This window comes from Mytilus californianus, unplaced genomic scaffold (assembly GCF_021869535.1).
Source record: "Mytilus californianus isolate M0D057914Y unplaced genomic scaffold, xbMytCali1.0.p SCAF_79, whole genome shotgun sequence".
NCBI lineage: Eukaryota > Metazoa > Mollusca > Bivalvia > Mytilida > Mytilidae > Mytilus > Mytilus californianus.
Genome location: NW_026262733.1, coordinates 609,695 through 627,869, shown reverse-complemented (window position 1 = coordinate 627,869; position 18,175 = coordinate 609,695). Strand labels below are relative to the sequence as shown.

Sequence of the window (18,175 nt, the reverse complement as noted above, 5' to 3'; positions counted from 1 at the left end):
TATGTAGTTTGGTGTATTGCTGTCAAATTTAAGGATTAAATTAATCTAGGTCCAAAAAGCTTGAATTTGCAGTTCCGACTATATTCAGATAGTACACCTTAAATCTTTTTATAACTTTTTCAAATCAACTTGGATTTTCATCAAACTATACAGCTATCTTGGTAACATATTGATCTTACTGAATCAAAGGTCATTATGTAGTTTGGTGTATTGCTGTCAAATTTAATGAAGGTCAAAAAAGCTAGGATTTGCAATTTTGGACAAAATTCAGCATTTCAGATAGTACACTCACCTTAATTTTTTTTATAACTTTTTCAAATCAACTTGGATTTTCATCAAACTATGCAGCTATATTAGTAATATATTGATCTTACTCAATCACAGGTCATTATGTAGTTTGGTGTGTTGCTTACAAATTTCTAGGTGAAAAAAGATTGAATTTGCAGTTCGGACTATATTCAGATACCTAACCCTAATTTTTTTTATAACTTTTTCAAATCAACTAGGATTTTCATCAAACTATACAGCTATCTTAGTAATATATTGATCTTACTAAATCATAGGTCATTATGTAGTTTGGTGTATTGCTGTCAAATTTAAGGATTAAATTAATCTAGGTCCAAAAAGCTTGAATTTGCAGTTCCGACTATATTCAGATAGTACACCTTAAATCTTTTTATAACTTTTTCAAATCAACTTGGATTTTCATCAAACTATACAGCTATCTTGGTAACATATTGATCTTACTGAATCAAAGGTCATTATGTAGTTTGGTGTATTGCTGTCAAATTTAATGAAGGTCAAAAAAGCTAGGATTTGCAATTTTGGACAAAATTCAGCATTTCAGATAGTACACTCACCTTAATTTTTTTTATAACTTTTTCAAATCAACTTGGATTTTCATCAAACTATGCAGCTATATTAGTAATATATTGATCTTACTCAATCACAGGTCATTATGTAGTTTGGTGTGTTGCTTACAAATTTCTAGGTAAAAAAAGATTGAATTTGCAGTTCCGACTATATTCAGATACCTAACCCTAATTTTTTTTATAACTTTTTCAAATCAACTAGGATTTTCATCAAACTATACAGCTATCTTAGTAATATATTGATCTTACTAAATCATAGGTCATTATGTAGTTTGGTGTATTGCTGTCAAATTTAAGGATTAAATTAATCTAGGTCCAAAAAGCTTGAATTTGCAGTTCCGACTATATTCAGATAGTACACCTTAAATCTTTTTATAACTTTTTCAAATCAACTTGGATTTTCATCAAACTATACAGCTATCTTGGTAACATATTGATCTTACTGAATCAAAGGTCATTATGTAGTTTGGTGTATTGCTGTCAAATTTAATGAAGGTCAAAAAAGCTAGGATTTGCAATTTTGGACAAAATTCAGCATTTCAGATAGTACACTCACCTTAATTTTTTTTATAACTTTTTCAAATCAACTTGGATTTTCATCAAACTATGCAGCTATATTAGTAATATATTGATCTTACTCAATCACAGGTCATTATGTAGTTTGGTGTGTTGCTTACAAATTTCTAGGTGAAAAAAGATTGAATTTGCAGTTCGGACTATATTCAGATACCTAACCCTAATTTTTTTTATAACTTTTTCAAATCAACTAGGATTTTCATCAAACTATACAGCTATCTTAGTAATATATTGATCTTACTAAATCATAGGTCATTATGTAGTTTGGTGTATTGCTGTCAAATTTAAGGATTAAATTAATCTAGGTCCAAAAAGCTTGAATTTGCAGTTCCGACTATATTCAGATAGTACACCTTAAATCTTTTTATAACTTTTTCAAATCAACTTGGATTTTCATCAAACTATACAGCTATCTTGGTAACATATTGATCTTACTGAATCAAAGGTCATTATGTAGTTTGGTGTATTGCTGTCAAATTTAATGAAGGTCAAAAAAGCTAGGATTTGCAATTTTGGACAAAATTCAGCATTTCAGATAGTACAGTCACCTTAATTTTTTTTATAACTTTTTCAAATCAACTTGGATTTTCATCAAACTATGCAGCTATATTAGTAATATATTGATCTTACTCAATCACAGGTCATTATGTAGTTTGGTGTGTTGCTTACAAATTTCTAGGTAAAAAAAGATTGAATTTGCAGTTCGGACTATATTCAGATACCTAACCCTAATTTTTTTTATAACTTTTTCAAATCAACTAGGATTTTCATCAAACTATACAGCTATCTTAGTAATATATTGATCTTACTAAATCATAGGTCATTATGTAGTTTGGTGTATTGCTGTCAAATTTAAGGATTAAATTAATCTAGGTCCAAAAAGCTTGAATTTGCAGTTCCGACTATATTCAGATAGTACACCTTAAATCTTTTTATAACTTTTTCAAATCAACTTGGATTTTCATCAAACTATACAGCTATCTTGGTAACATATTGATCTTACTGAATCAAAGGTCATTATGTAGTTTGGTGTATTGCTGTCAAATTTAATGAAGGTCAAAAAAGCTAGGATTTGCAATTTTGGACAAAATTCAGCATTTCAGATAATACACTCACCTTAATTTTTTTTATAACTTTTTCAAATCAACTTGGATTTTCATCAAACTATGCAGCTATATTAGTAATATATTGATCTTACTCAATCACAGGTCATTATGTAGTTTGGTGTGTTGCTTACAAATTTCTAGGTAAAAAAAGATTGAATTTGCAGTTCCGACTATATTCAGATACCTAACCCTAATTTTTTTTATAACTTTTTCAAATCAACTAGGATTTTCATCAAACTATACAGCTATCTTAGTAATATATTGATCTTACTAAATCATAGGTCATTATGTAGTTTGGTGTATTGCTGTCAAATTTAAGGATTAAATTAATCTAGGTCCAAAAAGCTTGAATTTGCAGTTCAGACTATATTCAGATAGTACACCTTAAATCTTTTTATAACTTTTTCAAATCAACTTGGATTTTCATCAAACTATACAGCTATCTTGGTAACATATTGATCTTACTGAATCAAAGGTCATTATGTAGTTTGGTGTATTGCTGTCAAATTTAATGAAGGTCAAAAAAGCTAGGATTTGCAATTTTGGACAAAATTCAGCATTTCAGATAGTACACTCACCTTAATTTTTTTTATAACTTTTTCAAATCAACTTGGATTTTCATCAAACTATGCAGCTATATTAGTAATATATTGATCTTACTCAATCACAGGTCATTATGTAGTTTGGTGTGTTGCTTACAAATTTCTAGGTAAAAAAAGATTGAATTTGCAGTTCCGACTATATTCAGATACCTAACCCTAATTTTTTTTATAACTTTTTCAAATCAACTAGGATTTTCATCAAACTATACAGCTATCTTAGTAATATATTGATCTTACTAAATCATAGGTCATTATGTAGTTTGGTGTATTGCTGTCAAATTTAAGGATTAAATTAATCTAGGTCCAAAAAGCTTGAATTTGCAGTTCTGACTATATTCAGATAGTACACCTTAAATCTTTTTATAACTTTTTCAAATCAACTTGGATTTTCATCAAACTATACAGCTATCTTGGTAACATATTGATCTTACTGAATCAAAGGTCATTATGTAGTTTGGTGTATTGCTGTCAAATTTAATGAAGGTCAAAAAAGCTAGGATTTGCAATTTTGGACAAAATTCAGCATTTCAGATAGTACACTCACCTTAATTTTTTTTATAACTTTTTCAAATCAACTTGGATTTTCATCAAACTATGCAGCTATATTAGTAATATATTGATCTTACTCAATCACAGGTCATTATGTAGTTTGGTGTGTTGCTTACAAATTTCTAGGTAAAAAAAGATTGAATTTGCAGTTCGGACTATATTCAGATACCTAACCCTAATTTTTTTTATAACTTTTTCAAATCAACTAGGATTTTCATCAAACTATACAGCTATCTTAGTAATATATTGATCTTACTAAATCATAGGTCATTATGTAGTTTGGTGTATTGCTGTCAAATTTAAGGATTAAATTAATCTAGGTCCAAAAAGCTTGAATTTGCAGTTCCGACTATATTCAGATAGTACACCTTAAATCTTTTTATAACTTTTTCAAATCAACTTGGATTTTCATCAAACTATACAGCTATCTTGGTAACATATTGATCTTACTGAATCAAAGGTCATTATGTAGTTTGGTGTATTGCTGTCAAATTTAATGAAGGTCAAAAAAGCTAGGATTTGCAATTTTGGACAAAATTCAGCATTTCAGATAGTACACTCACCTTAATTTTTTTTATAACTTTTTCAAATCAACTTGGATTTTCATCAAACTATGCAGCTATATTAGTAATATATTGATCTTACTCAATCACAGGTCATTATGTAGTTTGGTGTGTTGCTTACAAATTTCTAGGTAAAAAAAGATTGAATTTGCAGTTCGGACTATATTCAGCTACCTAACCCTAATTTTTTTTATAACTTTTTCAAATCAACTAGGATTTTCATCAACCTATACAGCTATTTTAGTAATATATTGATCTTACTAAATCATAGGTCATTATGTAGTTTGGTGTATTGCTGTCAAATTTAAGGATTAAATTAATACATCCTGACATTTTGCTATATGAGTCAGCCTGGGGTATCAAAACTACTTAAATTTTGTTACGTATCAATATATTGAACAAAAGGAGGACATGCTGGCACTCTTAATTTATGCGGACAAAAATTTGTAGTTGTTGTGTTCCAATATTCCTGTCATTTGTATTATACATTAAATCCTGACATAAAAATAGTTGCTGATTTACCATGCGGCTATATAGATTTACAAAATAAAGTGCAAATATGGTCAGTTTTGGTTGATGCAGTCAAATAATTTTGTTATAGGAGTCAGCCTGAGGTATCAAAACTACTGAAATTTTGTTGCTAGACAATATTTTGATTAAAAAGAGGACATGCTGGCAATCTATATTTATACGGAGAAAATTGTGTATTCACATTATGTTCCAATACTACTGTCATTTGTATAAAACATTCATTCTTGACATAAAATTATTACTGAATTATTATGCGGCTATATAGATTTACATAATAATGTGCAAATATGGTCAGTTTAAGTTGATGCTGTCAAATATTTTTGCAAACGGTAGGTTTTAATTGACAAGTCAAAACAGCTTAAATTTTCAGTGCGCAATAAATTCAGATAGTCAACCTTAAACATTTCTGTAACTTTTTCAAATCGACTTGGATTTTCAAAAACCTTGACAGCTATTTCCAATATACCCTGTTCTTACATAGGACAGAGTCATTTGGCATTTGGGTTGATTACTGGTAAATGGTATGTTTTAATTGAGAAGTCAAAACAGCTTAAATTTTCAGTGCGCAATAAATTCAGATAGTCAACCTTAAACATTTCTGTCACTTTTTCAAATCGACTTGGATTTTTATAAAACATGACAGCTGTCTCAATTATATACTGTTCTTACCAATTGCAAAGTCATTTGCCATTTTATTAACCTTCCTGTCAAATTGTAGGTTCATTTCATAGGTGAAAAAGGCTAAGATTTTCACTTCTGACTACATTCAGATAGTCACCTTTAAGAATTTCTACAACTTTCTCAAATCAACTGGGATTTTAAGGTTAACTAGACAGCTATCTCAATTATATACTATTCTTACAAAATGCAAAGTAGCAGTTTGCCATTTTCATTCATTCCTGTCAAATTGTATGTTTAATTGAGTAACTGTAGACTGACAAACTGTGTAAATCTATCAAACCTGAGCTACCACAAGTATAAAATGTTTATGCCGGTAAGGAATAATCAAGAAAAAGGTCAATTTTATTCATGAATACAACAAATATACCAATTTGACACTTAAACTCCTTCACACGACAGGTCAGTCCTATCGTGTCCTAAATATTTATGCGGAGCACATTGAATTGTTGTACCAGCAATTTAATTCCTGCCACAGAAGCCTAAACCAACTAACTGCTGATTCAGTAAAGTATGTTTAGGTGCAAATTAACCCTTTTTAACAGCCTTTGCAAGTCCCTAGAAAAACATTCGCATTCCTCAACACAGATTGCTATTTACACATGGAGCACTCCAAAATGTTGTACCAAGGAGTATAATTCCATATGAGGCATATGCTTTGGTATTCTCAGAGTGTTCTTTACATACACCTGTGCTGTCTCCTCTTATAAATGTCGGTTAAAAATAGGCAGTGCCATTCTATGTTGCATAGTAAGGTGGAGCACCTGCTAATGTTGTACCAGGAATAAGCATGTTACAGTTATTATTTGGCTTTTTTATCGACCTATAACTTTTGAATGCCTGAGCTGATGTTCCAAAACCAGACTGCACAATTTGCCCAATTGAATGCCCATTCCAAAACGTTAAACATTTTGGAAATCGAACGGTAAACAACGGAGCTATGATTTTTCAAAGTTTGCCATGTACACTTCCGTGTTCCATACTACGTCTAATATGTAAACAAATACCCATGTGTTCTTTATCGACCTATAACTTTTGAATGCCTGACCTGATCTTCCAAACCTAGACTGCACAATTTGCCCAATTGAATGTCCTTTCCAAAACGTTAAACATTTTGTAAATCAAACGGTTAAAAACGGAGCTATGACTTTTCAAAGTTTGCCATATAGCCTCCCGTATTCCTTACTACGTCTGATATGTAAACAAATACCCAAGTCTTCTTTAACGGCTAAACACATTTTATTTTCACTATCAAGTCAGCACAATTTCCGCAGTTAAATGTCTCTTCCAAAACACTAAACAGTTTATACATCGGACCGCAAACAACGGAGCTACGATTTTTCAAACTTTGCCTATATTCCTAATTGGATTATCTTCCCTGAATTCAAATTTTGTGTCACACCTTGTTTGAGGAAATTATTACACAAAGCCTACAATATAAAGCACTCAGTACACCTATGCTAATGGGGGGAACCCTTGTATCCAAGGCATGTCGCGCATGCGCACTCAGACTTTATAAATAAATAAATAAAAATTTTAACTATAATTTAACTCTAACACTCCAGCATTTATCCGACCAGTTAAAAAAAAAAAAAAAAAAAAAAAAAAATAATAAATATAATTTAACTCAAACAGTCCAGCATGAGGCATAAAAGTACTTAAATATCATATAAAAGAAGAAATATTGGCACTTTTTATATCTGTCGACAAAGTTTTTAGTCTCCATACACTGAAAACTATAAACCAAAAAGAATAAAATAGGTTGCCGGTATGGAATAACCTTGAAAAAGGTCAATGTTGACACCCTATATTGATGAGTACAACACATATAGCAATTTGAAACTTAAAATCCTTCAGTCTAATGTCTAACAATCAATTTTGAGGTACAAAAAGTACTCAATTACAAAGCCGGTACAAGAATATCAATAAAAAGAAAGAAATATTGTCGCCTTTTATTGTTATCGACACAAATAAAAGTAACCGTAGACTTATACAGTGTCAAATTATCCATCCTAAGAATGAAATGTTTATACCGGCACAGAAGTATCATCAAAAAGAAAGAAATATTGTCGCCTTTTATTGTTATCGACACAAATAAAAGTAACCGTAGCCTTATACAGTGTCAAATTATCCATCAAAAGAATAAAATGTTCATGCTGGCACACAAGTATCATCAAAAGGATAGATATTGGCACCATTTATAGATGCAGACAACAAATACAGCAACCTGAAACATTCATTTCTTCACTTTTGTGTCTGAGAATACATCTAAACTCATAAATATTATACAACATATGAAGTATTGTCACTTTTAGTTGGTATCGACATAAATATCAGTAACCGTACACTTATAAATCTCTCAATTGTTGTCAAATTATGCCTTCTTATAAATGTCGACAAATGTTTTAGTAACCGTAGACTCCAAACCTGTGTAAAACTATCAATCCTCAGGTACCCAAAGGATAAAATGTTAATGCCGGTAAGTAATAACCAAGAAAATGGTCAATATTGGCACCCTATATTGCTGAATGCAACAAATATAGCACTTCAAAACATTTATTCTTTCACTTTTATGTCTGACAATCCATTTGAATGTATCAAATGTCCTCTATTACCAGGCCGGTACAAGAATATTATAACAAAGATGAAATAGTGTCGCTTTTAATTGTTTCGCGACATAAATATTAGTAACCGTACACTTATAAATCTCTCAATTTGTGTCAAACCATTCATTCTTAGATTCAAATAATGATGCCGGACCAGAAAAATCAGGAAGAAGGGAAGATATTGGCACCTTTTGTTGATACCGACAACAAATTTTGTTATTTAAACTTGTTTTCATTCCCATTTAATGTCAAACAACCCATCAGGATGTATTTAAAAGTGCTCAATTATAAGGCCAGTACCAGAATATCCTTCAAAAGAAGAAATATTGGCTCTTTTTATTCTTGTCGACAAAAGTTTTAGTATAACCGTAGACTTACGAAGCGCTTAATTTTTGAAAAAATTTTCATGCCGAGGTACATAAAGAATAAAATTATTATGCCGGTAGACAATATTCAAGAAAAAGGGTAAATATTGGCCCAAGATATTGATGAATACAACAAATATAGCAGCTTGACACTTAAACTCCTTCATGAAAGGCTATCATTTCTTAACATTTAGATGGAGCACATTGGATCTTTGTACCACAGTTTCTGACACGTTTTCTTCGGCGACCTATAACTTTTGAATGCCCCGATACATTTTCAATATCAAGACACCAAAATGTGCGCAATTGAATGCCCATTATAAAACGTTAAACATTTTGGAAATCGAACGGTAAACAACGGAGCTATGATTTTTCAAAGTTTGCCATGTACACTTCCGTGTTCCATACTACGTCTAATATGTAAACAAATACCCATGTGTTCTTTATCGACCTATAACTTTTGAATGCCTGAACTGATCTTCCAAACCTAGACTGCACAATTTGCCCAATCGAATGTCCTTTCCAAAACGTTAAACATTTTGTAAATCAAACGGTTAAAAACGGAGCTATGACTTTTTCAAAGTTTGCCATATAGCCTCCCGTATTCCTTACTACGTCTGATATGTAAACAAATACCCAAGTCTTCTTTAACGGCTATACACATTTTATTTTCACTATCAAGTCAGCACAATTTTTGCAGTTAAATGTCCTTTCCAAAACACTAAACAGTTTATACATCGGACCGCAAACAACGGAGCTACGATTTTTCAAACTTTGCCTATATTCCTAATTGGATTATCTTCCCTGAATTCAAATTTTGTGTCACCTTGTTTGAGGAAATTATTACACAAAGCCTACTATATAAAGCACTCAGTACACATATGCTAATGGGGGGAACCCTTGTATCCAAGGCATGTCGCGCATGCGCACTCAGACTTTGAAAAAGGTCAATGTTGACACCCTATATTGATGAGTACAACACATATATAGCATTTGAAACTTAAAATCCTTCACTCTAATGTCTAACAATCAATTTTGAGGTACAAAAAGTACTCAATTACCAAGCCGGTACAAGAATATCAATAAAAAGAAAGAAATATTGTCGCCTTTTATTGTTATCGACACAAATAAAAGTAACCGTAGACTTATGCAGTGTCAAATTATCCATCCTAATGATGAAATGTTTATACCGGCACAGAAGTATCATCAAAAAGAAAGAAATATTGTCGCCTTTTATTGTTATCGACACAAATATAAGTAACCGTAGACTTATACAGTGTCAAATTATCCATCAAAAGAATAAAATGTTCATGCTGGCACACAAGTATCATCAAAAAGGATAGATATTGGCACCATTTATAGATGCAGACAACAAATACAAATCCATCTAAACTCATAAATATCATACAACATATGAAATATTGTCACTTTTAGTTTGTATTGACATAAATATCAGTAACCGTACACATATAAATCTCTCAATTGTTGTCAAATTGTGCATTCTTATAGTTGTCGACAAATGTTTTATTAACCGTAGACTCCAAACCTGTGTAAAACTATCAATCCTCAGGTACCGAAAGGATAAAATGTTAATGCCGGTAAGTAATAACCAAGAAAATGGTCAATATTGGCACCCTATATTGCTGAATGCAACAAATATAGCACTTCAAAACATTTATTCTTTCACTTTTATGTCTGACAATCCATTTGAATGTATCAAATGGCCTCTATTACCTGGCCAGTACAAGAATAATAGAACAAAGATGAAATAGTGTCGCTTTTAATTGTTTCGCGACATAAATATTAGTAACCGTACACTTATAAATCTCTCAATTTGTGTCAAACCATTCATTCTGAGATTCAAATAATGATGCCGGACCAGAAAAATCAGGAAGAAGGGAAGATATTGGCACCTTTTGTTTATACCGACAACAAATTTTGTTATTTAAACTTGTTTTCATTCCCATTTAATGTCAAACAACCCATCAGGATGTATTTTAAAGTGCTCAATTATAAGGCCAGTACCAGAATATCATTCAAAAGAAGAAATATTGGCTCTTTTTATTCTTGTCGACAAAAGTTTTAGTATAACCGTAGACTTACGAAGCGCTTAATTTTTGATAAAATTTTCATCGCGAGGTACATAAAGAATAAAATTATTATGCCGGTAGAGAATATTCAAGGAAAAGGGTAAATATTGGCCCAAGATATTGATGAATACAACAAATATAGCAGCTTGACACTTAAACTCCTTCATGAAAGGCTATCATTTCTTAACATTTAGGGATCGTTGTACCACAGTTTCTGACACGTTTTCTTCGGCGACCTATAACTTTTGAATGCCCCGATACATTTTCAATATCAAGACACCAAAATGTGCGCAATTGAATTCCCTTTCCAAAACGCTAAACAGTTTAAAAATCGGATGGTCAACAACAGAGATACGATTTTTTCAAAGTTTGCCTATAAGCCTTATCAGATTATCTCCCCTGAATTTCAATATGCAAATTTTGGCATACCTTCTTCAGGAAATTGTTACAAAAAGACTACTATATCTACAACTAAGTATGTATTACTATAGGGGGACCCTTGAATCCAAAACATATCGGCGCATGCGCACTTGAAAGGGTTAGGGTTAGAAAAAAAGATCCGGCTAACCCTAACCCTAACCCTAACCCTAATTTGGGTTAGGGTTAACCCTAACCCTCATATATTCATACGCCAGCCATATCACAACCCTTAATAGTCAGCCTACACCCCAGGTGCCCCCCTCTATATGATACCTAACCCTAACCCTAACCCTAACCCTAACCCTAACCCTAACCCTAACCCTAACCCTAAACCCTAACCCTAACCCTAACCCTAACCCTAACCCTAACCCTAACCCTAACCCTAAACCCTAACCCTAACCCTAACCCTAACCCTAACCCTAACCCTAACCCTAACCCTAACCCTAACCCTAACCCTAACCCTAAACCCTAACCCTAACCCTAACCTAACCCTAACCCTAACCCTAACCCTAACCCTAACCCTAACCCTAACCCTAACCCTAACCCTAACCCTAACCCTAACCCTAACCCTAACCCTAACCCTAACCCTAACCTAACCCTAACCCTAACCCTAACCCTAACCCTAACCAGTAATAGCATATTTAAATTTGGAAAGCATTACTTGAAAAGTTCTCAACTTATTGCACATAAACCACTTAAATTTCTGAACAGTAAAAGTGAAAATTGTCAATATAGAACTTGAACTCAATTATGTCATCAGTAATTACATATAAAACATTTGAAAAGCATTGGTTTAAAAATTCAAAAGTTATTGTGCTGAAACCACGTAAAGTGCCAATATCCGATCAATCAAAGACCATAAATCATGAAAGGAAAAATCACAGTGTCAATTTCTAAATTGACCTAAATTTTACCATCAGTGATAACATATTAAAAAGTGAAAAACATCTTCAGCCACTCGTTTACAATCCAAAATCAATAACAGGATTTCCATTAAAAAATCTGGTTAAAAACTAGGAGTTGAGTAATTGCTGTGGTTTTCCTTACTTGTTTGTTTTAGAGAAAAAAAATAAAGATGAAGCTTCAGGAATCATTTTGACTTTTTCGTTGGGTATTTCTGTGATACGACGAGGCCGTGCTGTAGAATGATGAGATTCATCTTCATCTTCAATCGATTCATCATCATCTTCCATATCATTCTGATTTTCATCTTCTTCTGAAATAAGTACAGAAAAATAATTCTGAATAAACTTGAAGAGTATTTAAATGTCAGCATGTTTTGTAATTCATTGTAAATTTAATTAAACATCATTATGTTTCTGACCATCAACTTCACAATTGTGATGAATGAAAGTAAATATAATTAATAATTTCTTAATTGTGTTCAAGAAAATAAAAATATATCATAATTAATTTCTTAATTTCATTGTTAAAATCTTTTTCTTTATTATCAATTTATATCTATGGTGTATATTGACCATTATTGCAACTTTAAATTTGCAGATTTTTCATTTTCACTAACAGCTAATTTAATAGGTGAAAATGCTTCTAAATTACAGGTGTGTACATTAATAAGAATTCTCTACACAAAAACAGATGGGACAGTTTGACAAGAAAATACACATATCTTATAGATCTCATTATATTAGCTGCAGTTTTTAAAGAATGTTAAAATGATACATAACCATAATAAAGTTCTTTGATATCATTCCTAATGCTCTTTAATACTTTTTTTAAGAGGACATGTATCATTTTGCATTCTATAAATGTACAACTGTATTTTAAAAGGGTATACAAGAAATAGATAAATATAATACCCCCCACCCCCCTTCCTCAAACATTAATATTTTAATAAAGAGTAAAGATTGATTGAATGAGTGTTGCTTGCTTTCAAGTCCAGTGGCTAAAGTAAAGATTGAGGTACCAGGGGGATTGTAAATGAATATTAAAAGTGCTCTCACTGGATAACTTTAAATATAAAGTGCAATATCATGACTAAAATGCATTTTCACTATTTAAAAATATGTGTGTTGATATGCTAAAAATTCAGATATTTGTCAAATTTTCAATTTTGGCTAGAATACTTCTTCTTGGCCTTTTAACTTTTTAAATTCGGAGAATAATTGCAAATACCTCATTTTGTTTTTTTTTATAACATTTGGGTATGAGCAGTTCTGAAACCACAAAAATATAATGGCAGAGGCCATTGCTCATGTAAAATGAAAATTCCAGATAAAAATTGGCCATACTAAGTTATAATTGATCATTTAACAATAAAATTACGATCATTTTGATAGGATTGAAAAATTTAATGGTATGGCAATTTCAGGGACCAATTAATGGCTCTTATCATACATTTCCTGTTATAATTATACATATACTAGATTGTTTCAACTATAGAGTTTATTCTAGTCAACAGCAAGCATTAGATACAGTTTCCATACCAAACTATTTTCTTTAATATAAATCAGGACCAGGTAGTGTTATAGGAAAAAATGACTGAAGGTTATTTGGGCTTAAATTTTCTGATATTTCCTAATACAATAAGGAAAGCCAAGTTCAATATACCATTATGGTTCAAACATTCAAGAAAAAAAGAAAAGAGAGAGAGAAACCTAAAAGTATATATTACTCCAGCACCATGCTTTTTATTATTCTATTATAAATGGTTGTTTTTATGTCCAGATCTACAAATACCAGTAGGTTACTATATACATGGTAACCTTGATATACTAAGGATGGTTAATAGTTTGGTATGGAAGTGTAAGAGACATAGAACGAGGATGTTTACCATTACCCTCTATGGGTATCTGATGACTGTCACGGAATTCCCCTGGTGATCCATCACTTTGATCTAACCGTAGTCTGTGTGGCTCAGGGCTGTCATCTTTCCTGTTAAACATAATTTTTATGATTTTTTTTCTCATAAATAAAATGAAAGAGTAGGTATTGGTTTACAGATGGGAATAAATGATTTAACATAAAGTATTAGAGTGTCAGAGGTAAAGATTTCTTTCTGTGCTGATAAGAAAAAAACTTGCAGCATTTTTAATACAATATGTCCTAGACATGCTCTTCAACCTATTTCTGTTCTTATACATCCTAAGCTTTAAAAAGTGCTTTGGACTCATGAAATTTATAAAGTGTTGTTTTCATTTTTAACCTTTATCTGATTTTTTTGTCATCTTTAATACAAAGATTACTAAATACTTTTCCTGGACTATTTTGTTCTTTCTCTCTTGTCTTTGTGTTATTCCATTAATTGACATAACAGAGAGGATTATCCATTTAGGAAATTAAAGTTGTCAATAGCTGTTCACTTCACTCACAACTTGTATCTCATCATATGGTATAATCACTTGTCCAATACCTGCTGGACATATGGTATAATCACTAGTCCAATACCTGGTGGACATATGGTATAATCATTTGTCCAATACTTACTGGACATATGGTATAATCATTTGTCCAATACTTACTGGACATATGGTATAATCACTTGTCCAATACCTACTGGACATATGGTATAATCACTTGTCCAATACCTACTGGACATATGGTATAATCACTTGTCCAATACCTGGTGGACATATGGTATAATCACTTGTCCAATACCTACTGGACATATGGTATAATCACTTGTCCAATACCTGGTGGACATATGGTATAATCATTTGTCCAATACCTACTGGACATATGGTATAATCACTTGTCCAATACCCACTGGACATATGGTATAATCACTAGTCCAATACCTGGTGGACATATGGTATAATCATTTGTCCAATACTTACTGGACATATGGTATAATCACTTGTCCAATACCTACTGGACATATGGTATAATCACTTGTCCAATACCTGCTGGACATATGGTATAATCACTTGTCCAATACTTGCTGGACATATACCTACTGGACATATGGTATAAACACTTGTCCAATACCTACTGGACATATGGTATAATCACTTGTCCAATACCTACTGGACATATGGTATAATCACTTGTCCAATACCTACTGGACATATGGTATAATCACTTGTCCAATACCTACTGGACATATGGTATAATCACTTGTCCAATACCTACTGGACATATGGTATAATCACTTGTCCAATACCTACTGGACATATGGTATAATCACTTGTCCAATACCTACTGGACATATGGTACAATCACTTGTCCAATACCTACTGGACATATGGTACAATCACTTGTCCAATACCTGGTGGACATATGGTATAATCATTTGTCCAATACCTGGTGGACATATGGTATAATCACTTGTCCAATACCTACTGGACATATGGTATAATCATTTGTCCAATACCTACTGGACATATGGTATAATCACTTGTCCAATACCTACTGGACATATGGTACAATCACTTGTCCAATACCCACTGGACATATGGTACAATCATTTGTCCAATACCTACTGGACATATGGTATAATCATTTGTCCAATACTCACTGGACATATGGTATAATCACTTGTCCAATACCTGCTGGACATATGGTACAATCATTTGTCCAACACCTGATGTCAGTATTCACCTCAAAAGCTAACAAAACCTTTAAACAGACTTATTAAGAAGGGATATAGTTTTGATACTGTTGTCAGGTCATTAAAGATTGCATATTTTGGCTTTAATATTGATTCACTTATAGGGTCTTTGCATCGGAATCAAACATATTTATTCTAAAACCAGTTGTTGGCATGACACCTGTTATGTTCTTCTCATATATTTTATGATGGTATAATACTAAACCCCTAACAGGAGGGATTGTGCCTGATATTCATATGATGAAGACATAATCTTTCAATCAGTTTAATTGAGGTCTGGAGCTGGCATGTCAGTAACTGTTAGTAATCTGTTGTTATTTATGTATTATTGTCATTTTGTTTATTTTCTTGTGTTTCCTATATTCTGACATCGGACTCGGACTTCTCTTAAACTGAGTTTTACTGTGCGTACTGTTGTACGTTTGTTTTTTCTACATTGGCTAGAGGTATAGGGGGAGGGTTGAGATCTCAAAAAACATGTTTAACCCCGCCGCATTTTTGCGCCTGTCTCAAGTCAGGAGCCTCTGGCCTTTGTTAGTCTTGTATCATTTTTAATTTTAGTTTCTTGTGTATAATTTGGAGTTTAGTATGACGTCCATTATCACTGAACTAGTATACATATTTGTTTAGGGGCCAGCTGAAGGACGCCTCCGGGTGCGGGAGTTTCTCGCTGCATTGAAGACCCATTGGTGGCCTTCGGCTGTTGTCTGCTCTATGGTCGGGTTGTTGTCTCTTTGACACATTCCCCATTTCCATTCTCAATTTTATATGGTATAATCACTTGTCCAATACCTGCTGGACATATGGTATAATCACATGTCCAAAACCTGGAGTGCTTTAGAGCTGGACATATGGTATAATCACTTGTCCAATACCCAGATTGCTTTAGAGCTGGACATAAGGTATAATCACATGTCCAATACCTGTAGTGCTTTGGAGCTGGACATATGGTATAATCTATTATTGAGAACTGTGTTTGATCTTATGATGTCTCTTTTCATTTTGTACAAATTAATAAGCTTAACATTTATAATATGTCTTCACTTTTATCTTGCTTATCATGTTCATGGTATAAATAATCTTAAATTTATTAACCAGCAAAACAAGAGACTTGGAAGAAAATAAAACTGTGTATACCTGTAAGATCGAGATGATCTTGCACTTGGTTTCCTAGAGAGCCTCCCCAAGTCTTCATTTTCAACAGTACCTTCTTCATTCATCCCTCCTACACCCTCATCTTCATCAGGCTGCTAATCAAAATAAAAAGTCATCATTGATTAATCATAAACAAGAAAATGGTGAATTCATAATACCTGATAAATGTTTGAGCTTCTGCAATAAATTGAAGTTTTGTAGCATTTGTGGAAATAATAATGCTAAAATAAAATATCAATTTGTATATATTGCATTGACCTTCATACCCTCGACCAAGTTTATTCCTGGTTCTTAGTGAGGTTTATGTTACTCAATAATCAATTTTCTGTGAGGTTTTTTGAGGACTTTTGTTTTTCTGTAACTTATGTTTTTTTGCTAAAGCACGTAGTAGTTTCTCCCCTAATTCAATTGGTTTGACCAAACATTATTTCATTACTCTGAGCTTTTAAACATCAAGTGTATAATGACATCTGTCTCCTTTTTGTTTTGGAAGTTTTTAACTGTTGATTTGCTGCCTCAATGACATTCCTATTGTATATATTTTTTGTTATACTGTCAAATAGAAATACTCTTACCACATCCTTCTCTCCATCTGGTGTTCTACTTTTTGACCTTCGTATAGATCTCATTCTTTCTTTTTCCTCCTCTTGTTCTTCCTCAATCTCTGTCAGACTCTGAGCATCAGCTAAGTTATCAACAGCAATGGCCAAGAAGACATTCAACAATATATCTAACATATAGGTCAAGGCAAATACATATCATACTAAATATAAAAATAACTCTATCACTATAGTGGGCTTAATTTATTGTCTAATATTCTAATATTCTCTTATATTCTCCCTTTTGATTTATTCGGCAAAATAAGTGAAAATAAACACCCACTAAAATAACCTGCTATACGGTATTTACCATAAAAGTCTTTTTTATTTTATCTTAAAACAGCTCTTTTCCCTGGCATTATCATAACTGTCATAGTATAAACTATTTGGTTTTGATGGCAGATTTTTTATAGTTACTGTTTAGACTTTTTTTTAGAAATTGACATATTGTCTATAGACGGAGACTGTACTTAGCCCTGTAGATGTATTTTGGTATGTGTGTTGTTGGATTTCTGTCTCCTTGACATATACCCCACATACACTTTAATTCACAGTGCAAAAAAAAGGATACAATTACCACAAATAAACAATATAACAAAATAAAAACAAACAAGAAAACCAATATCATTAACTCCACCAAAAGCATCAATGCCTTTATACATCACTTCATTCCAATCTTCTCCCGTCAAAATCTGTAACAAACAGGAATTCATTTTACTTTTTAAGAATAACTTAAAATTTGAAACATTTAAGCCATGTTTTTCATACTTTTGTGGCTAAAAAACTAATTTATTTTTCTTCATCACTGAAAAAAAGATCTGAATAAATGAACAAATTAGCAGAAAAACGAATGAATGACTGAGTGTAACCTTAACATATATACTGCACACAACTTT

The 18,175-nt window shown here is 32.2% G+C and overlaps 1 protein-coding gene across 1 annotated transcript in view; it reads right to left on the bottom strand.

The window, feature by feature from the left end:
* Positions 1 to 12,005: 12,005 nt before the first annotated feature.
* Positions 12,006 to 18,175, bottom strand: part of LOC127710431 (voltage-dependent L-type calcium channel subunit alpha-1D-like) — a gene marked incomplete at its 3' end in the record, with an annotated part of 74,918 nt that continues 68,748 nt past the window's right edge. Inside the window, exons 14-18 of the mRNA XM_052216258.1 lie at positions 17,851 to 17,971; positions 17,256 to 17,410; positions 16,663 to 16,772; positions 13,750 to 13,850; positions 12,006 to 12,174 (exon numbers count right to left, since the gene is read on the bottom strand). Of these exons, the coding sequence (XP_052072218.1) occupies positions 12,006 to 12,174; positions 13,750 to 13,850; positions 16,663 to 16,772; positions 17,256 to 17,410; positions 17,851 to 17,971 (656 nt within the window). The remainder of the gene's footprint in view (positions 12,175 to 13,749; positions 13,851 to 16,662; positions 16,773 to 17,255; positions 17,411 to 17,850; positions 17,972 to 18,175) is intronic.